Source organism: Lithobates pipiens, unplaced genomic scaffold (assembly GCF_037356315.1).
Source record: "Lithobates pipiens isolate NorthernLeopardFrog02 unplaced genomic scaffold, aLitPip1_a1.2 Scaffold_3, whole genome shotgun sequence".
In the NCBI taxonomy this organism is placed as follows: Eukaryota; Metazoa; Chordata; class Amphibia; order Anura; family Ranidae; genus Lithobates; species Lithobates pipiens.
Window position 1 is genome coordinate 143,743,724 of NW_027507790.1, and position 26,191 is coordinate 143,769,914.

At 42.2% G+C, this 26,191-nt stretch overlaps 1 protein-coding gene across 2 annotated transcripts in view; it reads left to right on the plus strand.

Moving 5' to 3' along the window:
* The window catches only part of CHD1 (chromodomain helicase DNA binding protein 1), a 162,130-nt gene that overhangs the window by 52,588 nt on the left and 83,351 nt on the right, over positions 1–26,191 (plus strand). For both annotated transcript variants that reach the window (XM_077462337.1, XM_077462338.1), the window contains 7 exons: positions 1,441–1,619; positions 9,184–9,311; positions 14,653–14,869; positions 18,146–18,235; positions 20,789–20,979; positions 21,065–21,253; positions 25,225–25,387. In XM_077462337.1, the coding sequence (XP_077318463.1) occupies positions 1,441–1,619; positions 9,184–9,311; positions 14,653–14,869; positions 18,146–18,235; positions 20,789–20,979; positions 21,065–21,253; positions 25,225–25,387 (1,157 nt within the window). The remainder of the gene's footprint in view (positions 1–1,440; positions 1,620–9,183; positions 9,312–14,652; positions 14,870–18,145; positions 18,236–20,788; positions 20,980–21,064; positions 21,254–25,224; positions 25,388–26,191) is intronic.

Here is a 26,191-nt window from a genome sequence, read left to right on the forward strand (position 1 = left end):
TTTTTTTTTTTTTTTTTTGTTTGTTTTTTCAGTGGATCTGAACGGTTGCTCCACACAGCTCTATGGAGCAACGGATGTCGGCTGTGAGTTATCTGCTGATATCCAATCCGCCTCACCCCTATCTGCTCCACAAAATCCAGACGGATGAATGTCCTACTTTCCATCTGTCTGGCGGATTGGATGAAAATGGACAGGTGGTCCATAATCGCCCCCCACCCCCAGAGGAGAGCGGTGATCTGATAGGTCCATCCTTGCACAGTGTGCAGAGACGGACCTGTCGTCCTCCGGCTCAGCGGGGATCAACGGAGCAATCCTTGCTGAGCAAGCGGATGGCTGGATATGGATCTGCACGTCTGAAAGGGCCCAAAGGCAGAAGCCTTTTTACTTTTCTATAGAGGCACTCAATATTATAAAATAAATACTAATGCTCCTGCAACTGGTTAAAATCATGAGTCTTTGCTAGTTAAGCCACCACATCAGCTGTGCTGCCACTCTCCACAGGTCAGGGGAAACCCAAAAAGAAACTCTAAAAGAAAAAAGAACAGAGGGCACACCAGCCTAGCTCCATTACCCTTGCGACACAAATATTGCAAGAAGTTAAAAGTATACTCACAAACGAGTGATAAAATCAAGCAAATTGTATAAATCCACCATTAATTGCATCCAGCCAGATCCGCTGGCCAGTAACAGTTGTGGGTTGTAGAGTCCAAAGAAAGCTGACGTGTTTTGAGGGGTGTCCTCTCTTCAGAGCTCAAGGTTTTTTTTTAAAGGAAGACCTTGGTTTTTGTATGGCCAGCATAAGTGGCAGCAGGCGCAGGGAACTTTTATCAAGCTATCTGCCTATGACAAGGGAGTCTTTCATGCATAATTACAGTTCTGTCTGAAAATCTGCAAAACAGTCTTTATTTATTTTTTAAATAGAACATTTGATCGGAGTCTGATGATATTTACCAGATTCAACCTCTAACAGTATATACATGATAGCTCTTCTGTCTGTTATTCTCAGAGTGGATTAGAGATTTTGTTCCCTTACCATATAGTTATTTATATTTACCTCTGCATATAGATATTTAATAAATTGCCTTTTATTTTAAACTTATTAACTAAATTATACACAACACTTTTTGTTAAGGTTATTATCCGATTAATCAGAACAATAATCGGCCAACTAATCGATTTATAAAAATATTCTTTAGTTGCAACCCTAATATAGTGTGCGTGCAAAGTATTCTACATTAGAAGTAATGTTTGTATCTAAAAACATTTTTACTGGTATAAGCTCACTAAACTATAGTGTGTGTGTGTGTGTGTGTGTGTGTGTAATATATGTATTATTATTCTCTATCACACTGTCATAATAGATTCTGTGTAAATACTAACGAGGCGGAGTTTGCTCTGATTTTGTTCATTGAGTGAAACTCGATTTCTGTAATTTTGCAGCTCATTCAAATCAGAAATCTGCAGCTGGATACCCTGATTATTTCTGCAAGTGGCAAGGTCTTCCGTATTCAGAGTGCAGTTGGGAGGATGGAGCACTTATTGCTAGAAAATTTCAGGCACGCATTGATGAATATTTTAGCCGAAATCAGTCTAAAACGATTCCTTTTAAGGAGTGCAAGGTAAGGAAATGGGTTACATGAATTCGAAAATTCTACAACCATTGGATGTAGAGGATTGGGGGCTGCAATGTTTTTTAACCCCTTTGCATCCATTTTATTTTTTCCCAGAAATGTAAAAAAAAAAAAATGTGTGTGTATATATATGTATATGTGTGTGTATGTGTGTGTGTGTATGTATATATATATATATATATATATATATATATATATATATATATATATATATATATATATATATATATATATATATATATATATATATATATATATATATATATATATATATATATTCGGTAATTTATTTTCTTACATCAGGGGACACCGAGCCATAGTACTTAGTATGTGGGTTATAGGGCCACTGATAGGTGATGGACACTGGCACACCCTAAGGCAAGAAGTGTACTCCCTATATAACCCCTCCCACTACTGGGAGTCCTCAGTTTTTTCGCCAGTGTCTAAGGTGTTGGTCACAAGTAAAGATGTGCTGTGCTGAGCTCCACTGGAAGCAATCCTCGCTGGTGCTAGCCATGCTGACTGGATCCTTTCAGATGTCCTTTGATGGGCTAAAGGAATGGTACCCTGGCCTCATGTCCGAAGAAACAAGGTTTTGCTTACAAATGCTTCTCTTTTTAGAGAGCTGGACCCTGAGATCCAGTACTTTTTGGTAGTAAGGCCATAAAGTTTTTACCCCAGGTTCCCCTGTTCCCGAAGGTTTCGGAGCCTACCGTGAAGGGTGAAGATTGGGTTTATCTCAGATAACCCTGCAGCGAGGAACGGCAAGTGGAGATTTTCTTAAGAATTTCTCCTCTTGTGTTAGAATGTTGTCATGGCTGTATTGAGCACTCACTGCCTGATGTTGGAAACAGCGCTGTATCAGAAGCCTTAATTTCTCCTCTCCTCCGACCACGAGAAGATCCACTGGTAAAAAGGGGGGGGGTCTGGTTCTCCTCCTCCCCAATATTATTTTTTTCCCCTTCGGGGGACTTATGACAAAAGCATTTCTTTAAAAAAAAAGACCGCCGCCATATCAGTTGTTGGCACTGCTTGCGTGGGAAGACGCCTGCCACACGTAGTGGAAGTTGTTAAAGCACTGTGTGTAGCTGCTGCTGGCTGTGGAGGGCCACATGAGCTTGAGGGTGGCTTGTTTCAGTTTTGGTGACACAGGCATTCACTTTGACACATTATACTTTACCAGGCTAGGTATTAATAGCAGCTTATACTGCTGGACTATATCCTATAAGTGTACATTCTTTTGCTGGTAGTGCCTCTGCTTTGTGCTTCAGGCTATGAGTGGTAAAGGGACCAGGAACTCCTCTAAGGGTTCTAAAGGGTCAATGGTTTCACAAGAAGCTAAATTTGTTTCAAAAGAATGTCATCCTCCTCTGAGAGGGATGCGGCTGGTCAGATTGAGCTGTCTGGGAAACTGTTGCAGCTGCACTAGACACTTCAGTCCCTGTATATATCACACGAGAGGTTTTTCTTCTACCATTTGGAAAAGAAGATTGATGCTATGTTATCTCTCCATAGTGGGGCCAAACATAGCAGATCCCAATCTAGTGCTCAGGACCCTCTTATTGATGTGAAGGAGGCTGGAGATCAGGTAGATCTTCCCAAAGATTTGGAAGATACTTATTTATCCTCTTATGAGGTTCCTAATATAGGAGTAGCATCACAAGACAGGTTGCTTGTGCACCCTCTTACTAAATTGGTTTGTTCAACCTTTTTTGCTGCCTGCAGCACAGGCTCTTGAGGAACCCACCTCTAATTTGGGATCATTACAACCTCCCCCATCTGGGGATGCTTTTCCTATTCATGCATGGCTAAAAAAGCTTATCTATTCTGAATAGGAACATACGGATAAACAATATTATCCTCCCAAGAAATTCTCCACACTTTATCCTATGGAAGAGGATTTCTATAAAAAAAAATAAAAAAATGGGGGGGGGGGGGGGGGGGGGTTCCAGCAATTGATGCTGCAATCGCCTCAGTGAGCAAGAATCTCGCATGTCTGGTGGATAATACACTGGTGTTAAAGGATCCAACAGATGAAAAATTGGAACTTCTTTCTAAAAACAATGTCTTTAGCAAGTTCAGTAGCGCAGCCAGTTCTTACTGCAGTTGGTGTATCCCAGTCCATTAAGGAACAGTCTATGGAGATACTTAAAATTCTGCCTGATCAGCAGGCCCAGCAATGAGCTGGTATATCTGATGCACTATGTTTCACAGTAGATGCTATGAAAGATTCTATCATTCAAGCCTCACGGTTTATGCTTGGACTAGTGCATTCTCGCATAGTTCTGAAAAATTGGTCAGCCGAAGCACTGTGTAAAAAGCTCTTAGCCATTCACCATGAAAGGGGAAACGTGCTATTTGGAGACTATTTGGATAAATACATCCAAAGGATCTCTAATGGGGAAAAAGCTCTCTTTTACCAGTAAAGAAGTTCAAACATTTCTCCTTTTTAAGCGTGCTGCCTCACCTGTGCCAGGGACATTAGCCTCTAGGCATTCTCAATGGCAACCGTCAGGTTCAAGGGGAAGACCCCAAGGGCAGCACCAGTGTTAGAAGAGATCTTGGGGCAGAAAGCCCACAAAGCAGAATGCTAAAGCCTACTTATGAAGGGGCACTATGCATGCTCGGGTGGGGGTTATGACTCCTGCAATTTTCAAAGATCTGATAGAAACAATGTCGAGACAGATGGGTGGCTTCTGCAGTTTCTCTAGGTTACAACTAGAGTTCCAAGAGTTTCCGTCTCCTTGTTTCTAAGGTCAAATGTTCCCAAGGATCCAGAGAAAAAAGTCTTTCTAGTTCTGGATCATCTATTATCGCAGTTGGTGATATCAGAGGTTCTCTTAGTGGAACAGGGCACAGGTTTTTTTATTCAAACCCTTTCACGGTTACAAAACCACAGAGAGGTAAGACCCATTCTAGATCTCGAAGATCTGAATCGGCACTTAAACATCCAATCCTTTGGCATGGAGTCAATCCGATTGGTTGTGTCCTTCCTGCAAGGAGGGGAGTTTTTTTAGCTTCAATTGATATCAAAGATGCATATCTCCACGTGCCAATATTTCCCGCTCACCAGAAATTTCTGTGCTTCGACATAGAAAATCATAATTTTCAGTTTGTGGCCCTGCCATTCAGTCTAGCCACAGCACCGCGGGTGTTCTCAAAGATTCTGGCACCTCCTTTAGCCAGATTAAGGGCTCAAGGCATAACTTTCCTAGCCTATTTAAACAATCTACTTTTAATAGATCATTCAGTCTCAGGTCTAATCACAGCTGTACTACCTGGAATCTCTGGGTTGGATACTCAACCTAGAAAAATCCTCCTTAAAACCATCAAGGAGATTACAGTACTTGGGGCTGGTCATAAATATCGTACAGAGGAAGGTGTTCTTACCCCAGACAGGAATCGATTCCACTGTAGGACTAATTCAACTTATCAAAACAAAGAAAAATCCTTCCATTTGACTGTGCATGAGATTGTTGGAGAAAATGGTGGCCTCTTTCGAGGCCATCCCTTACGCGCAGTTTTCACTCAAGTCTGCAGAAAACATCATCCTGTCGGTCTTGAGCAAAACATTCAGGCCTTGGATTCTTTCAATACGCTTGGCTCCCGATGTACGTCAGAGCCTAAATTGGTGGTTGTTATCCAGCAAAAGGGAAAATCCTTTCTACCTGTATCCTGGAAAGTGGTGACAACAGATGCCAGCCTTCTAGGCTGGGGAGCAGCCCTGGAAGATTCTGTCCAGAGGAGATGGTCCAGGTTAGAGAGGACCTTGCCTATCAACATTTTGGAGATTCGGGCAGTACGTCTGGCCCTAGAATCTTGGACCGTCAGACTACGGGACTGTCCTGTCAGGATTCAGTCCGACACTGCCATGGCTGTGGCTTATGTCAATCACCAAGGGGCACGGGAAGTCGTACAGCCCAAAAAGAGGTGAATCCTGTTCTAGCTTGGGCAGAACACAACATTCCTTGCCTATCGACAATTTTCATTCCAGGAATAGAGAATTGGCAGGTGGACTACTTGAGTCGCCAACAATTATTTCCAGGAGAATGGCTTCTTCACAACATCTTCCTAGCAATATGTTAGAGATGGGGTATTTCGGACATGGAGCGATTCCCGTCCAGATTCAACAACAAAGCACAGACGCATTTGTCTTCCCATGGGATCAGATTTTTACTGAGCTATGTTTTTCTTCCAGTTCTGCTACTTCTGCGCCTTCTCTGCAGGATCAAGCAGGAACGCAAGGAGGTGATTCTGGTGGCCCTGCTGGGCCAGAAGATCTTTGTTTACCGAGATCATAAAGATGGCAGTAGGAGTCCCTCGGACTCTGCCATTATAGCCAGACCTTCTCGCACAAGGTCCGGTATTCCTTCCTTACTTAGACGAAAAATTTAGCAGGTTTGCCTGTTGAATCCCACTTTATAAAGGATTGTGGGTGATCTCCTTTAGTAGTGTCTTCTTTGATTAATGCCACTAAGCCGGCTTCCAGAATAGTTTACTATAGAGTCTGGAAGGCATATGTTTCTTGGTGTGGATCCAGGAGTTGGCACCCCAGGAAGTGTGTTATAGGCAGGATCCCTGATTTCCTGCAAATTGAATCTGAAATTAAGCTGACCGTGACTTCTATCAAGGGCCAGATCCCGGCCTTGCCAGTGTGTTTGTTTCTTTTTTATTTTTCTCCCCACTCTGCTGCGTAGCTTTATTCAGGAGCAACATGGGTTAATTGTTAATCCCCCCTATCAAGGCACTTCTAAATCCTTGGGATTTAATTTTGGTCTTATCAGAATCAGCTTTTTTTTTTTTTCTTTTTTTTTTTTTTTTGAGACTTAACAGAAAATTCCCTTGGTTCTTTTGACAAGAAAGATTAATCTTTTTGGTTGCCATTTCTTCTTCTAGAAGAGTATCGGAACTAGCGGCTCTGTCTTGTAGAGAGCCATATTTGATCATGCACAAGGATAAGGGGGTTTTGCGTCCTCATCCTGATTTCCTACCAAAAAATATTATTCCTTCTTTCTCCCCAGAGCCTCCTATCTAGGGAAGAGAAGGCACTACATTCCCTTGATGTAGTAAGAGCGATCAGAGTCTATTTAAAGACGACCGCTCAGGTTTGCAAAACAGATGTTTTGTTTGTACTGCCAGAGGGTCCAAATTGTGGACAGGCAGCATCAAAATCTACTATTTTCCAAATGGATTTGTCAAGTGATTGTTCAAGCTTCGGCTTAAAGAAGAAAATTCTTCCTTCTCATGTTAAAACACACTCATCCAGGGCGATTAGTGCCTCTTGGGTGGTACATCATTAGGCCTCTGGCTCAGATCTGTAAGGCCGCGACTTGGTCTTCAGTTCGTAGGTTTTATCAGATTTGATCAAATCTATGTTAAAGGCAATGAGGCTGTTGACTTTGGGCACGACATATACTGCAGTATGAGTCCTTTGGCCTTCTTTGCCCTACTTTTTTGTCTCCCTCCCTTCAGTTGCCATTGCTATGGGACATCCCACATAGTACTATTCCTCTGTGTCCCCTGATGTAAGAAAAAAAACAGGATTTTTAAAACTGCTTACCTGTAAAATCCTTTTCTTTGTACATCAGGGGACACAGAGGTCACTCCCTTCTTGGTATACACTTGTATTGCTTAGCTACAAAACTGAGGACTCCCAGTAGTGGGAGGGGTTATATAGGAAGTACACTTCTTGTCTTAAGGCGTGCCAGTGTCCATCACCTATCAGTGGCCCTATAACCAACATAGTAAGTACTATGGCTCTGTGTCCCCTGATGTACATCAAAGAAAAGCATTTTACAGGTAAGCAGTTTTTACAAATCCTGTTTTTATGTGTGAAAATTGGTTACCATCCCCAAACAATATAGATTTTATGAAAGCAGACAAGTTGTAGAATAAAATGGTGGTAGTTCCAATTTATGTCGCATGATATTTGTGCAACTGTTTATCGAGTGCAAAATTTCTATTAAAATTGCATTAGGTTAATTTTAGTACGTTCAAACACTATATATTTCCCTTTTTTGGGGAAAATATAAAAGATGAGGTTGCACCAAGTAAATGGATACCAAACATGTCAAGCTTTAACATTTTGCCCCATAAAATTAAGAACTTCAGTATCCTATATTTTTTCCTGGGCTTTAAAAGTTGCGTTTGTGTGCGTACACATGGTGGTTTAGGAAAAATGTTTTTATGGGGGAGGGGGTGTGTGTGTGGACTGGAATTAATTTCTTAGGTATTATGTCCATAGGGGGAAAAAAAGTCCCGTGTGATATATTTTTCAGTTAGGTTCTCTTTAATATGAAATTGAGTCTTTCAAAACCCTGATATATCACCTTCCTTTAAAGCTAATGGAGCACACTTATTAGCTTCTTTCCAGCCCGCAAGGGCCAGGGAAAGTGGCATTTTACACATCGTTCTAGGTTAATTCTTACTAGCAGAGATTAGATAACAGATGTTCTGCTCAGGTGGGATAGCGAAGCCCAGGAAGCCAGCCAGAGGGATTGGGCACGTTCCGAGAGCTATAGAGAATGATCCAGTGGCTGTTCAGCCTGTGGTTTTGTATAGTTAGCTTGTGGATTGTACACACGATCCCTGAGGGTGTGTATACCCCCTGCTGCCACTGCTTTAAGATTCTATGGCAATGGCAGTAAAATGATTAAAAGATTGCTGCACGCTTAATATTTCCATTAATGGTTGATACCAGCGCTAGATAAAAATGAATAGGAATAAAGAAACGTGCTAATACATACCTAATAGTGCAAGCAGCAACTCTCCTGCGAGAGATGAGCAGTCCCAGTATTGTATAACTTTTCAGAGTTGCGCCAAATACTAAAAAGAAAATGTACACAAGTGATATAATAATAATTCCTGGTATCACCGCCACCCACCACTTTGAAATGTTATCCTGTGCATCGGCACCACCACCAGAGGCTGAAAGACTCACTTGCTCATATGGACCTTTCTCCACTAGAGGTCAATAACGCTTGGGGCTCCATTCCCAACCAGGGCCTTTTATGACTTCAGAGGGTCTTCCCGCATTGACTTCTCAATCTTCCTGACAGTTGTCATAGGAGTACCCCAAAATGAAAAAGGCTCCACATCCTGTAAAAATCTTATCTACCTATGCTAAAGATTGCACTTGCATCAATTATGCATATATAAATGCCTTAAAATTGTATGCATCAGCCAGCACCCATCCTTCCGGGACTTGATGGTTACAGTGATGTCAGCGCATCACTCCGCCTCTCCTTTCCCCTCTCCTTTTTGCTTTAGCGGAGGAAAACTCTGGTTTGGAGTTTCAGAGAAGGAACTAAAATGTAAGCAGCCCTGTTCAGCAATTCAGCTTTCTATGCTTTTTCTCTGCCTAAACCTTGTTGTCACCAATGTGCAGTGAGTTTGAGCTGATCCTGAAAACAGTAATTTTAACAACTTTTTGGTTGTAAATTTTGTTTCACAGGGATGGCTGACAAAATTAGAACATTTGGCGGGGTGGGTAAGATGAGCACATATGTATTTAGCGGTTCTTTAATTTTAAGTTATTAAATGTTTTTTACAGGTTTTGAAACTGAGGCCAAGGTTTGTTGCTCTGAAGAAACAGCCATCATATATTGGAGGGACAGATGTACTGGAGCTTAGGGACTACCAGCTTGATGGCTTAAACTGGCTTGCTCACTCGTGGTGCAAGTAAGATTTATTTTTCTCCCTCTTTAGTTCTGCTTATTAAGGCTGCATTCACACCTGAGCATTTTGAAGTTGTGTGTGTTTTACCGCAATTTTTCTGTGTGTGTGTGTGTTTTTTTTATTTATTTTTTTAACATTGTTTTTATCGCAATTTTTGTTCAGGTCACCAATGTAAAGGGCATAAAAACACCTATAATCTGCCCCAAAGAAGCTCACATTCTTTTTTTGAGCTTAGGGTGGTTTTCACGTGTTTTGTTTCAGGTGAAAAAACACTCAGGTGTGAACAGGTGCCATTGAAATGAATGGAATTATGCTTGTCGGGTGTTTTACGAGCTGAAAACACTCAGGTGTGAATGCAGCCTTAAAGTTTAATGCATTTCCTAATGACTTTAATCACTCTTCCATTCAGAAGTCCACTATGCTTGTATGAACACAATCACATGTTATAAAATGTACCCAATTAACAATTTCATTGCTTTGTTTGCTTTTTAACACTGCTATTTTAACTGGTAATTGCACAGCCATGCATCGCAGTACGCTAACAAAACGTATAATTGTTTTCACACAAATCAAGCTTTCTTTTCTTACATCAGGGGACACAGAGCCGTAGTAATTACTACATGGGTTATATCGGCGTATCAGGTGCTTGACACTGGCATGCCCCCTTAAGGTGTGAACTTCCCCTATATAACCGCTTCCTCTACTGGGGGGGAGTCAGTTTTTTTTGCCAGTGTCTAAGGTGTTGGGCACGAGTAAGGATGTGTGTACTGAGCTCCACGGGCAGTAATCCTTGATGGGAGCCAGCCATTCTGACCGGATCCATTCTGATGTCTCTGTAATGGACTCAATTAATGGTATCTGGGCCTCGTAATCCGAAGACACAAGGTTTTGCTTGCGAATACTTTGAGAGCTGGGCCCTGGGCTCCAGCACTTTTTTTTGTAGTAAGGCCAATAAAAGTTTACTGGCAGGGTCTTGTCGCATGTCCAGGATTGTGGGTCAGCCTGAGTGTTCCCCGGTTCCTGAAGGTTTCCTTTTAAGGTCTCGGAACCTACCATGAAGGGTGTCACCACTGGGGCCTGTATTGAGCACTCACCATTTTGACACTGGAAACAGCAGAAGCAGCTTCACTCTCCTCTCCGTCTAAGCCAGCTCAGACCCTCAGGTAAAAGGAACGGGGGTCTGATCACTTCCTGGGCCCCCAGATTGGCAGTTTTTATCTAAGGTGATGCCAGCCAGCTGCCTTATTCTTTTTGAAAAAGGATTTACCCACCCTCCGCCATGATGCCGACGCCCGGACGGGAGACTCGGCTTCCTTGTTTGAAAGGGAAAGGGGGCGTGGCTAAACGGCGTCACACGCCGTCCATACGTGTAATAAGTATTTTAAAGCCCTGCTAGAGAAGCTGCTGCCTGGCGGTGGAGGGACAGAGCAGAGTGGTTGCTGGTCAGTTTGGTGACCCAGGCATTCCTCTTTTAACAACATTGTACTGTATAGCTAGGATTAATAGCAGTTATTGTACTGTACTATAGCCTAGCAAGTGAAACATTCTTTTGCTGGTAGTGCCGCTGCTTTGTGCTGTAAGCTAGGCATGGCACAGGGGCCAGGAACTCCTCTAAGGGGTCACAACAAACTTGGATCTCACGTCTTATGTTGGGTTCCCAAAGATCCAGAAAAGAAGGCTCTCCTAGCACTGGATCATCTGCTATCCAAGGCAGTCATATCAGATGTTCCCTTAGAGGAAAAGGGTACAGGTTTTTTTTTTTTTTCAAACCTCTTCACTGTCCGGAAACCAAATGGGGAAGTAAGACCTATTTTAGATCTCCGAGATCTCAATCGGCACTTGAACATCTGATCCTTTCGCATGGAGTCAATCCGGTCGGTTGTAGCCATTCTCCAAGGAGGGGAATTTTTGGCTTCAATCGATATCAAGGATGCCTATCTTCATGTGCCACTATTTCCCACTAACCAGAGATTTAAGCGCTTCAAAGTAGAAAGCCATCATTTCCAGTTTGTGACTCTGCCATTCGGTCTAGCCACAGCTCCTCGGGTGTTCTCAAACATTCTGGCTCCTGCTTTAGATAGATTAAGGGCTCAGGGCATAACGGTCCTAGCCTACTTGGACGATCTACTCTTAGTAGATCATTCGGTTTCAGGGTTAGGCCACAGTCTGGTGACAACTGTAAACTACCTGGAATTTCTAGGCTGGGTTCTCAACCTAGAAAAATCCATCAAGGAGAGTACAGTACATGGGACTAATCATAGATACCAGGCAGAGAGAGGTATTTTTTACCTCCAAAGAGAATGAGTTCCATTGTAGAACTAATCCATCTCATCAAGGCAAAGAAAGCCTTCCATTTGGTTGTGCATAAGACTGTTGGAAAAGATAGTGGCCTCCTTCAAGGCTGTTCCTTACACATCGTTTCATTCAAGATTGCTACAAAGCGCAATCCTGTCAGCCTGGAACAAGAAGGTTCAGGTCTTAGATTTTCCAATTCAGCTGGCTCCCAACATACGTCAGAGCCTAAATTGGTTGATACCCAGCAACCTTCTAAAAGAAAGGTCGTTTCTACCTGCCACCTAAAGGTAGTAACTATGGATGCCAGCCTTCTAGGCTGGGGAACGATCCTGCAAGAGGATTCTGTCCAGGGGAAGTGGTCCGGGTTGGAAAGGACCTTGCCTATCAATATTTTGGAAATTCGGGCAAACAGTCTGGCTCTAAGGGCCTGGATGGTCAGACTGAAGGGCTGTCCTGTCAGGATTCAGTCCAACAACGCCACGGCTGTGGCTTGCATCGATCACCAGGGGGGCACGAGGAGTGGTGCAGCCCAGAGAGGTGAATTACGTTCTGTCTTGGGCAGAACACAATGTTCCTTGCCTTTCGGCAATATTCATTCCCGGGATAGAGAATTGGCAGGCGGACTACTTGAGCCACCAACAATTATTTCCAGGAGAATGGTCTCTTCACCCCGTCATCTTCCTTGGGATATGTCAACGATGGGGTACTCCGGATGTGGACCTGTTCGCATCCAGATTCAACAACAAAGTCAAGGACAAGGGATCCGCTAGCTTGTGGAACAGATGCATTAGTCTTCCAATGGGATCAGTTTTCTCTGATCTATGCATTTCCTCCAGTTCTGCTACTTCCGCCGCTTCTTCGCAGGAACAAAAGGAGGTGGTTCTAGTGGCCAAGAAGGCCTTGATTCGCCGAAAACATAAAGATGACAGTAGGAGTTCCCTGGACTCTGCCATTACAGTCGGACCTTCTCATGCAGGGTCCGGTATACCATCCTACCTTACAGACGCTAAATTTGACGGTCTGGCTACTGAGGCCCTGCATTCTAAGGGATCGTAGGTTGTCTCCTTCAGTTATATCTACCTTGATTAATGCCAGGAAGCCAACTTCCAGGATAATTTACTATAGAGTCTGCAGTGCATATGTTGCCTGGTGTGGATCCAGGGGTTGGCACCCCAGGAAATATGTTCTAGGTAGAATACTTGATTTCCTACAGATGGGATTAGAGATGAATCTGGCATTGAATACCATCAAGGGCTAGATGTCGGCCTTTAGCTTCTCACTCTTTAGTGTGTAGCTTTGTGCAGGGAGGAACACGGATCAGTCCTCTGATCAAGGCACCCCTAAATCCTTGGCATTTGAATTTGGTCCTGTCGGCTTTGCAAAAGCAGCCTTTTGAGTCCTTGCGGGAAATTCCCTTGGTTCTGTTGACTAGCAAGATGGTCTTTCTGGTTGCCATTTCTTCTTCTAGAAGAGTTTCTGAACTAGTGGCTCTATCTTGTAAGGAGCCATATCTGATTATGCATAAGGATAAGGTGGTTTTATACCCTCATCCTGAATTCTCATCTAAGGTAGTGACAGGATTTCACTTAAACCAAGATATTGTTCTTCCTTTATTCTTTCCAGTGCCTCAATCTAGGGAAGAGAGGGTGCTACATTCCCTTGGTTTAGTAAGCGCGGTCAGAGTGTACTTAAAGGTGACCGCTCAGGTTTGTAAGATGGATATTTTGTTTATTCTGCCGGATGGTCCAAGGCAGGCAGCGTCTAGATTCACTATTTCCAAGTGGAGTCGGGTCATTATTCAGGCTTATGGTTTAAAGATTTCTCCTTTTCATGTTGAGGCACACTCAACCAGGGCACTTAGTACCTCCTGGGCGGTGTATCATCAGGCCTCTGTGTCTCAGAACTGTAAGGCCGCGACATGGTCTTCAGTTCATACATTTACTAGATTTTATCAAATCGATGTTACTGGTCAGGAGGAGTCTGCCTTTGGGCGCAGCGTGCTGCAGTATAAGTCCTCTGACTTCTTTTTTTTTTTTTTTTTGTATTCCTCCTCCCCCCCCCTTCAGTGGCCATTGCTATGGGACTTCCCATGTGGTAATTACTACGGCTCTGTGTCCCCCTGATGTAAGAACAGAAAATATGATTTTTAAAACGGCTTACCTGTAAAATCATTTTATTTTCATGTACATCAGGGGACACAGAGGTCCCTCCCTTCTTATACACTTATGTTGCTTTGCTACAAACCTGAGGACTCCCAGTAGTGGGAGGGGTTATATGGGGGAAGTTCATGCCTTAAGGGGTGTGCCAGCGTCCAGCACCTGATACGCCTATATAACCCATGTAGTAATTACTACGGCTCTGTGTTCCCTGATGTACGTCAAAGAAAATGATTTTACAGGTAAGCTGTTTTAAAAATCCTATTTTCTTTTGTTGGTATTTGAGCACCACTGTTTTTTTTTTTTTTTTTTTCTTATATAAACAGCAACAATTTTTAAAAAAATATATATTTTTTACTTTCTGCTATTACCTAAACATACCCAATAAAAAAAAAAATAGACCAAAATGTATTCTGCTACATGTCTTTGGTTAAAAAAAAAAAAAAACCTCTAAGTGTATATTGATTAGTTTGGGTGAAAGTTATAACGTCTACAACCTATAATGTATAAATACTGTTATGCGTGTGTGTTAATGTTTATATAAAATTGTGTACTGATAATGGCGGTGATCAGTGACTTATAATGGGATTGTGATAGTGTGGCGGACAATCTGACACTGGGTGAGAACTAACCAACTGCTACTGACCTCACTAGTGACACGATGAGTGAAAATCCTATAATCTTGTTTTACTAATGACACTGGCTGTGAAGGGGTTAACCTCTCCGGTAATTAACGTGTTAAATGGCTAACAAGTGTTAATTTATATAATGTGTGCCCCCACCCCCTCTTGGGGGTGGGGGGACGACGTCTATGCAGGTGCTCTAAACCTTGAAACGGCTATTGTAACTGACACTATTTGCTGTATTTGACGTTTCTTCTCTCTTCTTTCCAGAGGAAACAGTTGCATTCTGGCTGATGAAATGGGATTGGGAAAAACAATTCAGACTATTTCTTTCTTAAATTACTTATTCCACGAACACCAGCTGTATGGACCTTTTCTGATCGTTGTTCCCCTTTCAACATTAACCTCCTGGCAAAGAGAAATTCAGATCTGGGCCCCTTTAATGAATGCTGTTGTGTATTTAGGGGATATTAGTAGCCGCAATGTGGTACGTTTATGAAACATCCTTCCATATGCAGTCTTTATGGTGGATATCACATTATTCTTTGTGGATCCTCCAGAATTAAAAATATGTATGCTTGTATTTGTTGCTCTGTGCACTATAAAAACCAAAAAGCTTAAGGCTGAAATTGTTACGTGAAGTTAACCTGATTTGTTGCCTGTATTCAAATAGTTTCACAAACACTGTATACATTCCCATATCTATGGAGCCAAGTTCAGACTAAGCTTTTGTGTGCTCACCTATTTTACACTGAAAGAGGTATTCTGCTTAAGCAGGAAAATATAACCATCTCTGAAAAGGCATTGAGGTTCTTCATTTTACAAGTAAATCCTGAAGCTGTATTTAATTGGTACAAAATGGTAAAACGAAATTGCAACTGACATGTCTTGAGGGAGCTGTGAAAGCTGTTATTGGAGAGCTCTCCTTCAAACTCCTCCCTAAATTGCCTCTCCTCAATTTTGTCAGTGGAGAAGGAGCAGTTGAATGACAGATCTTTACTGTCCATTCACAGAATGCAATGAGCTATGGGAGCTAGTAGTAGAAGTTTTGTGAATGGTGGAGGGGGCAAAGGGGGGGGTGGGGGGGGGTTGGTAAACGGCACAGCTTTTCAGACCAGCAGCGGTGCCTGTTATCTCTTAGTTCAAGAAGATAGTCACTCGGGGCAATATCTGGTAGCTATGAAGGAGGTACCAAATGGGATATTTTTTTTTACAAGAAGCAATACTGCAGCGTTGTTGGCTTTCATTTTTGTCTTTTTTTTTTTTTTTTTTTTTTCCCCTTTCGTTCAGTAAAGGACACAGCACATTTAATCTTGACCTTAGGGTTATATCGCCACCTTCAGGAGAGCACTAGGCAGAACATGTAAAAACAGCAAATTTACACAGTACCATCTCAGTTTCTTTCTGCCTAGTGTAGAAGGCCCTAGCTTCCTGTGGGGACTATTGGTTCTGGGGATTTTTTTATTTTTCTGCTTTTGATTCCTGTGATCTACAATCAACAGCCAGGCTGGGTGACAGGCTGGATAATATAGATCTGGTAGTCTCCTCAGCCTTGCCATCGAGCGTGAGCAGACCATAGCTACGCACTGGGTCGGCCACGACATGCCCCATCTGGTCCAGAGGTGGCCAGTGAGATATATACTCCGGGGCACGCATATGACCGGGCTTCTGCTGTCCGAATCAGTGTGCCGTGGCCGTGAGCCATCCCGTACTGCTCGGATGATAGGTCTGTCCGTGGAATGCGTCCAGCAGTCCCTGCAGGAGGGTTAAGTATGGTTCCACCTGTCTCGGCAGGATGGAGCAGCTGGGCATTCCTTGGGAGGTCAATTAGGGGGTCTCTCTCTCCCTTTCTTCTCTCCCTGTCCTTTTCCCTCTTCCCCATGCGATGGGTCGCTGTGTGACTGGGCATAGGGGGTGCGGGCCGAAGAAGGGCCCGGAGGTCTCGTCGGCCACTATTTCTCAGCGGATCAGATTTTGGTTCAGGCTTATGCCATAACGGGGCAGGCGCAACCCCTTTCTTGTCACTCCACATTTGACCAGGGCCCAGCCACTTACAGTGCCTTGCAAAACTAATCATCCCCCCCCCCCCTCCCGGCTTTTTACTCCATTTTGTTACATTACAGCTTTTAGTTCAATGTGATAGATCAGAACGCAATCGTCTAAGTTGGTGAAGTAAAATTAGAAAAATATATAAATAAAACTATTTTTCAGAAATAAACTGATAATTGGCATATGCGTATGTATTCACCCCCTTTTGTTATGAAGCCGATAAAAAGCTCTGATGCAACCGATTACCTTCAGAAGTCACGTAATTGGTGAAATGTCCACCTGTGTGCAATCTACGTGTCACATGAGCTATCATTACATATATACACTTTTTTGAAAGGCCCCAGAGGATGCAACACCTAAGCAAGATGCACCACTAACCAAACACTGCCATGAAGACCAAGGAACTCTCCAAACAAGGGACAATGTTCAAAAGTACAAGTCAGGGTTAGGTTATAAAAACAAAAAAAAATACCTTACTTATGATCCCTAGGAGCACCATCAAATCTATCCACCAGCAAACCTGCCAAGAGACGGCTGCACACCAAAACTCACGGACCAGGCAAGGAGGGCATTAATCAGTGAAGCAGCACAGAGACCTAAGGTAACCCCGGAGGAGCTGTAGAGTTCCACAGCAGAGACTGGAGCATTTGTACATAGGATGACAAAAAGCTGTATGCTCCATAGAGTTGGGCTTTATGGCAGAGTGGCCAGAAGAAGGAAAAACATCACTTTCAGCAAAAAACAAAATGGCATGTTCTTGAGTTTGCGAAAATGCACATGGGAGACTCCCAAAATGTATCGAGAAAGGTGCTCTGGTCTGATGAGACTAAAATTGAACTTTTTGGCCATCAAAGAAAACACTATGTCAGGCGCAATCCCATCCAATCCCATCCCATCCCATCACCCAAAGAGCACCATCGGCAGTGGGGACTGGGAAACTGGCTGACTGGTGCTAAATACAGGGATGTTCTTGAGCAAAACCTGTACCAGTGTGATTTGAGGCTAGGATGGAGGTTCACCTTCCAGCAGGACAATGACCCCAAACACACTTCTAAAGCAACACTTGAGTTGTTTAAGGGGAAACATCTAAATGTGTTGGAATGGCCTAGTCAAAGCCCAGACCTCAATCCTATAGAAAATGTGGTCGGACTTAGATTGCTGTTCACAAGTGAAAACCATCAAACTTGAAGGAGCTGGAGCAGTTTTGCAAGGAGGAATGGGAAAAAATCCCAGTGGTAAGATGTGGCAAGCTGATAGACTTATCCAAAGAGACTTGGAGCTGTGATGGCCGTAAAAGGTGACTCTACAAAGTATTGACTGGGGGGGGAATAGTAATGCACATTGACCTTTTCTGTTATGTTTGTTTGCTTTACAATAATAAAAAAAAAACTTCAAAGTTTTGGGCATGTTCTGTAAATTGATGCAAATCCTCAAACAATCCATATTAATTCCAGGTTGCGAGGCAACAAAACACGAAAAATGCCAATGCTTTTGCAAGGCATTGTATCTGAATCAAGCGGACCTGATGTACAGTATATAAATCTATTTGGAGGTTGTAGTGAGCTATGCATCTTAATGTTATCGAGCACCCTTGGAAAAAAGGTCCGCTTCCACAACACTGCATGTATGTGTCAATGGGTTTTAATCATTTTGAAAACGCCCAGGGTCTGTTCTGTTTTTTTTTTTTTTTTTGATTTTTTTTGTTTTGTTTCAGATCAGAACTCATGAGTGGATGCACCTGCCAAACAAGAGGTTAAAGTTCAATGTTTTATTAACAACCTATGAGATCCTTCTTAAGGATAAAGTAAGTAACTTGTCACATTTTGTTAGTAATAAATCCAAAAACAAATGTTTTATATTCCAGCTTACCAATTCTAAGATTTCTGTCTGAATTCATTTAGTTTTTTTGCTTTTTTTAGGCTCGCTTTCTTCTGTTTTCATCTGGTGACGAAACCAGTGGGTTTGTTTTTAAAAAGAACAAGCTCTCTTGCAATATGTATCAGTTAGAGATGAGACAAACCATTTAATACTGGTAGAGGTTTACAATGATCAGCTTTTCATTTATGTAAAACTTATCACAAAAAAATATATATTTTTTTTTTTTTTTTTGCTGCAACTGCTTATAAAGTATTAGTTGGAGTTGAGCTTCAGTTTGTTAGCATATCTAAAATATACTAATACATTTAACACTACCTGCCCTCCACAACTGATAATGCTCCTCTGTAAGGGTGCTCCATGTGCTCATTCATTGAGTGTGGGGGTGCTCTAATACAGGAGGTGTGTTCCTGGCCAGATCACCAGGTGAAAACTGAGGAGGAAAAACAAATAGTGCATCCACCACATCGAATGATTGGTAAGCTGCAATATATTAGGTTTTTGGTTTAATATCACTTAAAAAAAATAAAAAAAAGTTTAAAGATGTATGTCTAGTTAAATGTAGTAATTCTATATTTTCCTTATGTATTAATTAAAGATAACCAAATAGGAATTTGTAATTATGTGAATATCTTCCATTTACTTGAATTCTGTTCCCTGGCAGAGTAGGGAGAGAATGCAATGAAATCCGAAAGATCTTCAGAGACTTTCTTGTCCTTTGAAGGTACAGGTATTTAGTTACAGTTGGATAATACTGCCATCTACAGGAGGCATGAACACTGGCAAACTGTCTTGGTTTCTTCCATCAAGATTTCTCACTACACCACTACTTGAGCTGGTTTCTATAAAGTAACCATACAGGTCAGCGTTTCCTTTGCAATCGATGTGGATGCTGTACCTAGACCTTGCAGGCCTGGACAATTATGGGGCCTAGGGCCTCTACATTATGGTGCTTTTCAAACCTGAGTGTATTGGCCATGGTAGCTGCAGAGCGCTCTCCCAAGACTCAGGGGTGACCCTACCACTGCAGATGTAGGTTTCTGGACTTTTCAAGGCTGCGTTCTTCATTGTGATGCTTTTCATGCCCAGAGCCATGGCACTGCTTCAGGTCTGACTCTGTCTTTGGAGAATCACTTTGTGAGTTGGATCAGTTGTGCAAAGCACCCAGAGCTACCTATGTACCTTTCTCATTTTCTGCCGCTTCTGAATTTCCCTGCTTCTTGCTCGTTGTCTCAACATTTAGCAAAAAAGAAGCTTTATCCCCACTGCTGTTCCTGCATTTCAAAGTACCACAAGGAACCCTAATCTCCAGGTTTGAGCGTGCCAGCACTGTGTGACAGGATTTTTTTATTTTTTTTAACAGTTGCCTATGCCAAAACTTTTTTGTTTCTACTGAATCGTTTAGTGACTTTTTAACAGGAAAATCACTTGCTCTCATCTGCCAGGTTGAACCTCTTTAATTGAAGGGGTGAAAGATGTCTGGAGTTTTATACTTAAGCTATGACAGCTTGCTACCAACATCTAACTTCCTACAAACATTTAACTTAAGGTACTGGAACACTGATGCCTCCTGTAGAGCGCATCTGACTCGCATGGCCTTCGAGAGACGTTGTCTCTGGGTCTGTTCCGGATAACACTTTCATGGGTCACATTGGAGGCTAAAGCACACGCCTGCTTCAATGCCCAAATGCCTAAAAACCTAAACCAGCTAAAACTGCTGATCAATCTTGTGCGCAATGTTGCACCCCCACGTTTGAAATGTAGCTTTTTTTTTTTTTTTTTTTTGTGTGAATCCTTCTGGGTCCAAGGAAAGCTTGTCCTTCGGGCATTTGAGTGCAGAGTACCCACTCTGGTGGATTTGACGGTCATAGTGATAGGACCTTCACCTCCAGCTTGCTGTCCACTGCTCCACCATCCCCAGAGGTTTCCATCCGGGCCGTATCCGTTGCGTCATCGCCGACTGCCTTCCTTGTACAGAGTGTCTTTATGGAGTGAACACTGCAGGTTCCTCTTATTGTGAAAATTAGCAGCTCCTCTAGTAAATTGGCCACATTGCATCTGAAAACCCATGTAAATGCACAGCGGGGCAACGTGCGTGTTCTTATGTATACCATATTCAGATGACCTATTTTGTGTCATTTACCAAATGACTGCTTTTAATTTGTGTAACTTAAAGGTTTCGGCCTAGTAAATTGTACGTGGCATGTCTTGGCAATTTTGAGAATCCATATGCTGTATCGATAGTACACTGACTATTTATTTTGTCAATATTGGACTGACCTAGAGAGAATGGGCTTTAATGGCACCACAAACATACAAGCTGTTAATATGGTTATAATGCATACATAATAGTTTGTGGTGCTATTAAAGACCATTTTCTCTGTCAATTCGATATTCAAATTAGAACGAGGCAGAGTCTATCAATGTATGGCCACAGGACCACCCTGTACTGACCAAAAAATCTGACCATTTCTTTCATTAGTCTTTTCTAGGGGGCGTTAACTGGGCTTTCATAGGAGTCGATGAAGCTCATCGGTTGAAGAATGATGATTCCCTTTTGTATAAGACCATGATAGATTTCAAGTCTAACCATCGGCTTCTTATCACTGGAACACCTTTGCAGAACTCACTCAAAGAGCTATGGTCCCTGCTTCATTTCATCATGCCGGAAAAGTATGTTCTGGAGGGACTTGTGTTTATCTATAAACCCAAAACAATATTTAGAGAACTGAACTGACGGTGTTGCTTTGTTTTCTAGATTTTCCTCCTGGGAAGACTTTGAAGAGGAACATGGTAAAGGCAGAGAATATGGCTATGCCAGCCTCCACAGAGAACTTGAGCCATTCCTTCTAAGAAGAGTTAAAAAAGATGTGGAGAAGTCATTACCAGCAAAGGTGGAGCAAATTTTAAGGGTGGAGATGAGTGCTCTGCAGAAACAGTACTATAAGTAAGTAGAACTGGTAATTCTCTTCCCCCCCCCCTTTAAAGGATCATTTAAACCAAAGTGGCAATTTTAACTAGATGTTATGGCCACAGAGGTGGTCAAAGCTCCTCTCCTGAAGGCAGAAAAATCACATTCCGGAGTGGAGCTTTCAGGCATACAAAAAACCCACCAAATGCGTATAGTGCCTAAGCGCTAGGTGTGTTTAGTGATTGAACGTTTATTCATTTCAGTGGCCAGACTAAATGACAATTCTGACAAATGAAATAAATGCCCAAGCGCCTTAACACGTTTGAAAAACTGCGACTTAGGTGCATTTTTAACGCAGATTTTTTTCTTTCTGTCAGGTGAAATAAACCAGTGTGCATGAGGCCTAACAAAGGATATAAATAACAGGTGGTCAGTTTTCTTTCCGGCGTTCTTAAAATTTGGAAATCTTACCATGTTAACAAACCTCTTGTTAAAAATTTTGAAGTGCTAAATTAATGCAGAATTTCCATTCTATCAAATGTTTCTTTATCATACACCACAGGACACGGGGTGTCTTTATATTCTTTACTTATTGAGTTATGCTTCTACCTTCAGCAGAATGGACACTGGTCCTCAAAAAGCTTTCCTTCCCTTTCACTATAAAGTCATAGATGGAAATGCTTCATGCTGGGAGTGTTCCAGTCGCTCAGTCCAGGAAAACATGGTTACTGGTGTAAGCCAAGTTACCCATCAACATCCTTGCTCCGAACAGTTTGGATGGCTCTGCAACACTGGACCCTCATTTCTGCGAGGGCACCCTCTAAGAGCAGTTATAACGTGCCAAGGCTGGGGATTACATCAGCCACCAAGGGGGGGAACCAGGAGCCTTGCAGCCTTGAAGGAAGCAAACCAGTTAATCTTATTGGCAAAAACTCGCTGTCAAGTGATCTCTGCAGTTCACATCACATAATTGGGAAACTGGAAAGCAGACTACCTCAGCAGCCACCACCTGGATCAAGGGGAATGGGCCCTTCAGCCAGACATCTTCAATCTCATGTCAGAAAAAGAAAACACGGGATGTCGACATCCTAGCCTCTAGATTTTTTTTTTTTTTTTGTAGCCAGAGCAAAGGATCCTCATTAGTGCTGAATGCTGGCCTCAGATGTCTTGATAAATCACTCGCCTCTGTTCAGGCTAATCTCCGCCCTTCCTCCAGTCCAAAATCTGCCTCGTCTGCTCAAAAAGATGACACAAAAGAGGAAAATGGTGGTTCTCATAGTACCAATATGGCCCACAAAACCTGGTACACAGACAAACTTGGACTTGTAGCAGACCACCCCAGCCTCTTCTTAAAGTGGGAGTAAACTCCCATCTCTGACTCTTACCACCTAATAGGTAGTGTAACGAATTTCTAAACATGCATTTAGAAGAAAATTACTATACATGTAGCCAGTGACATCACTGGTGCATGTGCACTGAAAGAATGGCCACCCGAGCCATTCCTTCAGAGCCCTGTGCTGTAAATTGCGACTCCCACACACATTTGTGGGAGTGTCCTCCTCTAAGGGTTTCGTTTTTAAGGTGAGTTTAACATAATGTGGTAGTATGCGATACATACATTACAGCACATTATGCTTTTACCTCGCAGGATACAAAAAAAAATAAAAATCCAGCAGTTTACTACCGCTTTAACAGGCCAGATCCCTCTATTCCACCCTGCTTCTTAATAACCTTGTTATTCCTACAGCCTCATGTACACTGCTTCTGCTAAACTGACGCTTTTGTTTTTCAACTGCTCCTGAACTCTCCTCCTGTGTTATCTTATCAGTACATGTACACAGGGTCGTTTATAGTGGTTTCTAAGCAATTAAGTTTAGAGGCCTTGTTTGGAAAGCAAAAAAAATAAGTTCGGATGCTAACTTTAGAGGCATTTCAAGCGCTTCTATGCGAGGAAAAACTTTTAGCCGTGTTTTGTTTACAGGCGTTTTTCACTTTTGGCTATTTTGAAAAAAAATAAAAATATGCCATTTAAACGCAGCAAAACAGACATTTTTAAATGTGGGTTTCTATCTGCCAAGTTAAATTCGGTAGAGGTTGTAAAAACGTCCAGTGTACATTAAGCCTACCTTGCTGAAAGCAAGAAAACCACTTGTGGGAAGATCCTACTTGCGTACCTGGAAATCCTCCTTTGATGTGAACACTGGCACTTCAATCCCAGATATTGGTCTGTGCTTCTCATTGTGGCCTTCCTACAATCAAGTCTTGACCAGAGCTTGGCCTTTAGCACTTTAAAAGAATGGGTTTTGGCCTTGTCTAGTCTTTCAAAGGCTTTGTTCCTCATGGTGTGCCTTGCATTAGGCCCCATTGCAGTACACAGTCCTTCCTTGGGATCTCAACTTGGATCTCTCTGCCCTGCAAAGACCACTCTTTGAACCCTTCAGGGATATTCCCCTTTGATGATCTCCTCTGCAAAGTAGCCTTTTTGTTCCCATCACATCTGTCAGACACATCTGAGTAGCTGGCAGTCTCCCACAAGAAACAGTTCCTCATCACACAGACAAGGTTGTCTTACCCCAAAGATCATCCTTTATTCCCAAGGTAGTATTGGTCTTCTATTGCTGTAATAATATAGTCCTTTTCTATGTACTGCATCAAAGCATCTAAAGGAAATCTCTGTTCATTGTCTGGACATAGTTAGTGGTCTACCTCAAAGCTACAGCTTTGATCACGCAGACTGATTCCTGATTTGTCCTGTCCTCAGGACCTCGCAAGGGATACCCTGCGTTTTAAGTCCACCATCACAAGCTGGATCAGAAAGGTTATCTTTAGTGCTTACACTCTTAAGGAAAAATCCCTTTCCCCTTTATGTGCCTTTTCCAGGGTATTTTGGTACCAAGCCTCTGTAGATCAGTTGGGCGAGGCTTCCACCTGGTCCTCTGTTCAAAAGAATACCCAGTCTTTTGCGAATCCTGCTTTTGACTGCAAGGTTCTTGCAGGCACTCTCTGAAGTTGAGCCTGTTGACACAATTCTGTTTGCCTAGTTGTTGCCCACCCTTTTCATTCATTGCTTGGGGACTTTGCAGTGGCTATGACTACTCATCCTGTGTACTGTAAATTCTATGTTTTGGAATGAAGTACAGGACATCCTCCTTTTCATTTATTGGTTACTCTGTATTGCTTGTTACGAAACTGAGGAATTGAGTGCGGTAAAAATACGGGAAGTGCCCTAGTGGGTGTCCAATCCCCTAAAGGTGCGAGCCTAGAGCGCCTGTGTCCTGCACTTTACTGCAAGATATTCAATTTACAAGTAAGGTGTGTGTGTGTGTGTGTGTGTGTGTGTTTTTTTTGTTTTGTCACCATTTAAATCCCCTGGTGTATAATACAGCACACAGGACCCTCCCCACTCTTCTTACGATCTCCCTATTGCTTGCTACAAAGCTGAGCCTAACTGGAAGTCATATAGGGGGTGTCCCTGCAGTGTTTTTTTTTTTTTTTTTAAATTGGTATTTAACCACGTAAAGATGATTTAAAGATGCTTGTGTCCTGTAATGTACTCTGAGAAACAGATTTTACTGCTCCTAATTTTGCCTGTAGGGGTTTTCATTTTACTGGACACTGAAGACCAAGTAATTCAACAATTACAAAATCAGTTACGAAGCTGCAGATAACAGAAGGAATAGGGCCTCAAATATCTAATTCTCCATTTGTCTTTTTATAGCAAAGTTTACACATGTTAATAGTTTGAAGCCCATTTTTATGGAATTTGCTGGAATCCTTCTCTAAAGCTGAAACAAATTCATGCCATTATGTATTCAGTAAAAGTTTAGTTGCACCTAATGTAAGTACCATTTTGACTAGGTAAGAGCATCTCTTAATCTCTGGTGCAGCAAGACTGGAAAAAGAGAGCGGCTAATAATGGGAAATCTGTGTGCTGTGTGAGTGCATGTTCTATCATTTTTAAACAAAAAATAAACCATTGCAATCTATTTTTTTTTTTTTTTTCTTAGGTGGATTTTAACAAGGAATTATAAGGCTTTAAGCAAAGGTTCCAAAGGCAGTACCTCAGGATTTTTAAACATCATGATGGAGCTAAAGAAGTGTTGTAATCATTGCTACCTCATTAAGCCACCAGATGATAATGAATTTTATAACAGACAAGAGGCTCTACAGGTGAGATTGGTGAATAATTTTAGACTTTTTGACATAGTGAGGGCACTGTTCAAGTTGTAGGGGTTCCCAGCCAAAAGGGCATTTTAGTTATTGTCCACAGGAAATAACTGGATTGTAGTAATGAAAGCATATCTGTGGTGGGGGGTGCCCATGGCGATGCCTCTGCCTCTATTCTAATTTCTTTCAGCCTATCATAGAAGTTTTAGTCGTGTGTGCGTGTGTGTGTGCGTGTGTGTGTGCGTGTGTGTGTGCGTGTGTGTGTGCGTGTGTGTGTGTGTGTGTGCGTGTGTGTGTGTGTGTGCTTTTTTTTTTTTTTTTTTTTTTTTTTTTTTTTCTAGGGCTGGGAAAATTAAAGATTAATTCCTTGATTAATCGTTAATTTTTTTGATTGATCAAAATTCTTTTGCTCGATACTCACCTCTCTGGCTTCCGGGTCTTCAGGGATTTCCGTCGAAGATCCGGTGATGTCACAGACATTGACATCACATGACTCTGGTGATGTCGATGTCTGCGACGTCAGACAGCCTGGACAGTGATGGTAAATATGGATGTGGTTAACTGGGATCATTAAGTGAGCTAAGTGTAGGCAAATTTGATAACCTCAGTTTTTAACTTTGTTGTAAAAAAACGAACAAAATGTAAACACTCTGATATGTCTGCGTGACTGGCTAAAGTGATGCCTACTTGCGTACTATAAAGTGACTGTCAGTTAATATACTCGATAAGTTTTATAATTAAAGTTAAGCTAACTTTCTACATTTTTCTTAAAAGTTTAATTTAAAAAATGACTTGCGTTAGTGCTAC